General features: G+C 55.5%; 2 protein-coding genes across 2 annotated transcripts in view; one reads left to right on the top strand and one right to left on the bottom strand.

Annotated features, from left to right (window-relative positions):
* PTSG_12863 (uncharacterized protein) overlaps window positions 1-1636 on the bottom strand; it is a 7985-nt gene extending 6349 nt beyond the window's left edge. Inside the window, exons 1-5 of the mRNA XM_004989487.1 lie at window positions 1444-1636; window positions 1133-1210; window positions 775-897; window positions 596-630; window positions 320-420 (exon numbers count right to left, since the gene is read on the bottom strand). The gene's annotated coding sequence lies outside the window, so the exon portion shown is untranslated. The remainder of the gene's footprint in view (window positions 1-319; window positions 421-595; window positions 631-774; window positions 898-1132; window positions 1211-1443) is intronic.
* A 369-nt stretch (window positions 1637-2005) lies between these two features.
* Window positions 2006-3472, top strand: part of PTSG_12861 (uncharacterized protein) — a 3958-nt gene continuing 2491 nt past the window's right edge. Inside the window, exons 1-4 of the mRNA XM_004989486.1 lie at window positions 2006-2328; window positions 2574-2640; window positions 2922-3037; window positions 3291-3417. Coding sequence (XP_004989543.1) covers window positions 2209-2328; window positions 2574-2640; window positions 2922-3037; window positions 3291-3417 — 430 coding nt within the window. The 5' untranslated portion in view covers window positions 2006-2208. The remainder of the gene's footprint in view (window positions 2329-2573; window positions 2641-2921; window positions 3038-3290; window positions 3418-3472) is intronic.

Here is a 3472-nt window from a genome sequence, read left to right as displayed (position 1 = left end):
TTCAGTGTGCACACCTCCACCACCAGCAGCAGCAGCAGCAGCAGCGGCGGCGGCGGCAATGCACCCGTAACAAAAACACAATTCGGTGGTCGCACCTCATGTCACCATCATCCTTGTGCCGGAGCAGCGCCTCCCCTTCCTCTCTTCAGCTGAAGGCGTACCCTGTGGCCCAAACACACACGAGGAACAGAGATCAGGACAACACATCGTAGCACAAGATCAAACGATTGCAAGCAAAGAACCCACAGCAGACGCATGGCAGAATGACCACGTCGACGACACATATTCACACACGCTTACACATACAGTGTGCGCATACTTTTGAAAGCATTCGCTCTGTCCCGCCACGAGCAGCATCTTGCCAATGTCACCAACACTCTGCCCCATCGACGCAACCAAGGGCATCCAGTGGATGGCAACCTGGTCGTTAACAGTAGCGAGATGGGTGTTGCAGTGAGCGAGGGAACGTGCGCAAGAGTGATAAGCCGTCATCACACGGTTGCCGAGCGAAACGAGAAACACACACACACACACACGTCGCTCACTGTCATGATGAGACATGATGAGACGGGGGCATTCCATCATCATCCCCAACACTCATGTCCAGCGAGATGATGCCGCGCAAGCGGGCTGTTGTGGGGTGTGTGTGTGTGTGAAAACCACGTGTGCATGGGGCAGGTGATGAGCACCTACAGCGTGCATGCCATGTAAACTGACTTGATGGCAAACTGGGGGATGAATGACGTGTGACTGTAATCACGAGAGAAGACTGACCGATGTCAGCGCAAATGCTGTGATTGCTCGCCCGGTACCGCTGTGGAGGTGCGTCCCACTCAAACGCGGCCTTCTGTGTTGCTGGTGCCTTGGTCTCCGCCACTCTCACTTGCCGATTCCTGTCTGTTTGTTGTTTGCGTGGGAGGAAGAGACGATGCAACCGTGAGAATACACGTGCCAACAGCAGCAGCACCAGCAGCAGCAAGGCAGCAGCAGTGACAGCAGTGGTTGTGGTTTGGATATCGGATCACCACCGTGCACTGATACACACACACACACATGCACAACATACACATGAGCGGAGGTGTGATTGCACCCACCTCGCAGGTGGCCGTGAGTGACACTGCTTGTCGCTTGCCTTGTGGTGTGCGTGTGTCAGCGGCACGTGTTGCCAGTGCACTCTCAAGAGCGTCGTTAGGTTTCTGCAGGCCACTGCCTTGTCCAATCACAAGAGAACAGCACATGCTCACGTCAGCCAAGCACAACAACGACGGCCTGACGACGACGAAACCACCACTTTCAGCAGACCCACAGCCCCCTGCACACATCCTTGTGCCACAAGAAGAAGGAAAGAAGGGAGTCCACATCCACACCCACAACAAGACAGCAACAGCAACAACCGACAGCACTGTCACCACAAACAGGACACCGCGTCCCACGTTCACATACTTGGTTGCCTGACGCATGGAGCGAACGAATAGTGCCCAAGAAAAAGAAGAACAAGAAGCAGAAGTCGAGAAAGGAACAGTGGGCATGATGTGTGTTGGCTCACCTGGGGATCGTTGACGTGACGCCTACTTTGTGTGCATGTGTGTGTGCATGTGTGTGTGTGTGTGCATGTGTGTGTGTGTGTGTGTGTGTGTGTGTGTGTGTGTGTGTGTGTGTGTGTGTGTGTGTGTGTGTGTGTGTGTGTGTGTGTGTGTGTGTGTGTGTGTGCGTGTGTGCGTCAAAGACCATTCTTCCACATTGGTCTGGTTGGCTGTTGGTGACTGGGTAGCGATCGCCAACAATCTCCTCTTCCCCTCTCCCACATCTCTCTTCTCCCCATGCTGCTGTTGCGGTGACTGCCACATCACCCCCTCCTTCCTTCCTTGCCTTGCCTTGCCTCGCTGTGTGCACTGCACCAAAGAGAACAAGAAGAAGAAGAAGAAGCGAGTGCAAGCAAGCGAGTTTGGGCTGCTACATCTCCACAGTCGTCGTGTCATCGACTGATTTCAGCTTTTCCCGTCTTCTTCTGCACAGACACGCTGGTTGCGCGCAATGCACGAACACACACACACACACATTCGCTGCGACGAAAGGAAAGGATGGATGGGAAGGTGCGTCGTGGTGGTTGGCGGTGGTGGTTTGGTCACACTCAGCCACAATAGCAACAACAGCAGCAGCAGCAGCAGGGAGCCGCAGGGGGGATATTGCTGATGACGACAATGACACATGCAATCCATCAATCAATCAATCAAGCAGACGAGCAAGCCAAACAAGCGAGCAAGCAAGCCAAACAAAGGGACGTGTATTCATTCACTCCACTTGGACGAGCGACACGGCCACCACGTGGTGCGTGCGTGTGTGTTGTACTCACAGCTCTGCTTCCTTTACACTGTTCCTCCCTGCCTCGCAGTCCACTCTCCCTTTCTTTCCTTTGCACACCCCTTGCTTGACCTGCTCTCTGCACACCCTCTCTTCTCCACTCACCCCCCCCTTCACTCACACATCTCAAGTCACATGCCTCTCACCTCCCCCTTTGCTTTTGGCTGCAACGCTGCGCGTCTTCATCTCCACCACCACCACCTGTTTTGCAGGCTGACGATGAGGATGATGATGGTGGCTTGAATGACAGCACCGTGTCCTTGAGCGCGTGCCATCACCGTGTGCCACGACAACAAGAGGCACTTCCTTCTCTCTCGCTCTGTATTGGTATGTGCATGGCTGATGACGTGGGGGGTGTTGCCTGGGATTTCCACTCCACTGCACTGCACCTCAATGCGCTGCGTGACGCGACATGCACACCACAGTTTGCACTCCTCCTCCCCAAGTTCTCCCCTCAGCACGTCCTTGTTCTTGTCAACCACCTCCCCTCGTCAATCACACCCCCCCCCACACACACACTCTCTCTCCTTTACCCCTGTCACGATGTGTGCTTGCTTCAGAGCAGGCCGCTGACATTGTCATCACCGCTGTCAGACGGTGGTCGGTGCCATGCACGGGCATGGAGACAGTGAGCCAGCCCGTGGTCTCCAGCGTGGTGGCTGGAATGTGCACTGAGGTGAAGGATCCCACCACCACACTTCCGCTTCCATGCCGCCATGGCTGACACCACTGGCACTGCTGGTTGACACGCACCAGCAGACATCGCTCCCAGCGCCACACAAAACGTGTGTGTGTGTGTATGTGTGTGTGTATGTGTGTGATTGAATTCATTTGCACTCGTTGCCCCTCCCGCATGTCGAAGCAACCACGCACACCGACCACGCCTCGTCAATACAACACCATTCAACGCCCCCAATGTGCTGATGCAGGGCTGCACTGGCACGTCGTGCACGACAGCTTCTAATCGTCAGTTCTCCCTTCTCTCCTTTTGTGTCTTCACACAGGTCGCATCACCCCCCGCCCAGTGGGGCGCTGCATCTTGCTCCCCACCCTCCCGTTGCACGCGTGCTCACACCGATTCGGGCCCAGCGCAGGCTCTGCTGCTGCAGCA

Source organism: Salpingoeca rosetta (assembly GCF_000188695.1).
Source record: "Salpingoeca rosetta unplaced genomic scaffold supercont1.29, whole genome shotgun sequence".
Classification (NCBI taxonomy): Eukaryota; class Choanoflagellata; order Craspedida; family Salpingoecidae; genus Salpingoeca; species Salpingoeca rosetta.
This window is presented reverse-complemented; position numbering and strand designations above follow the sequence as displayed.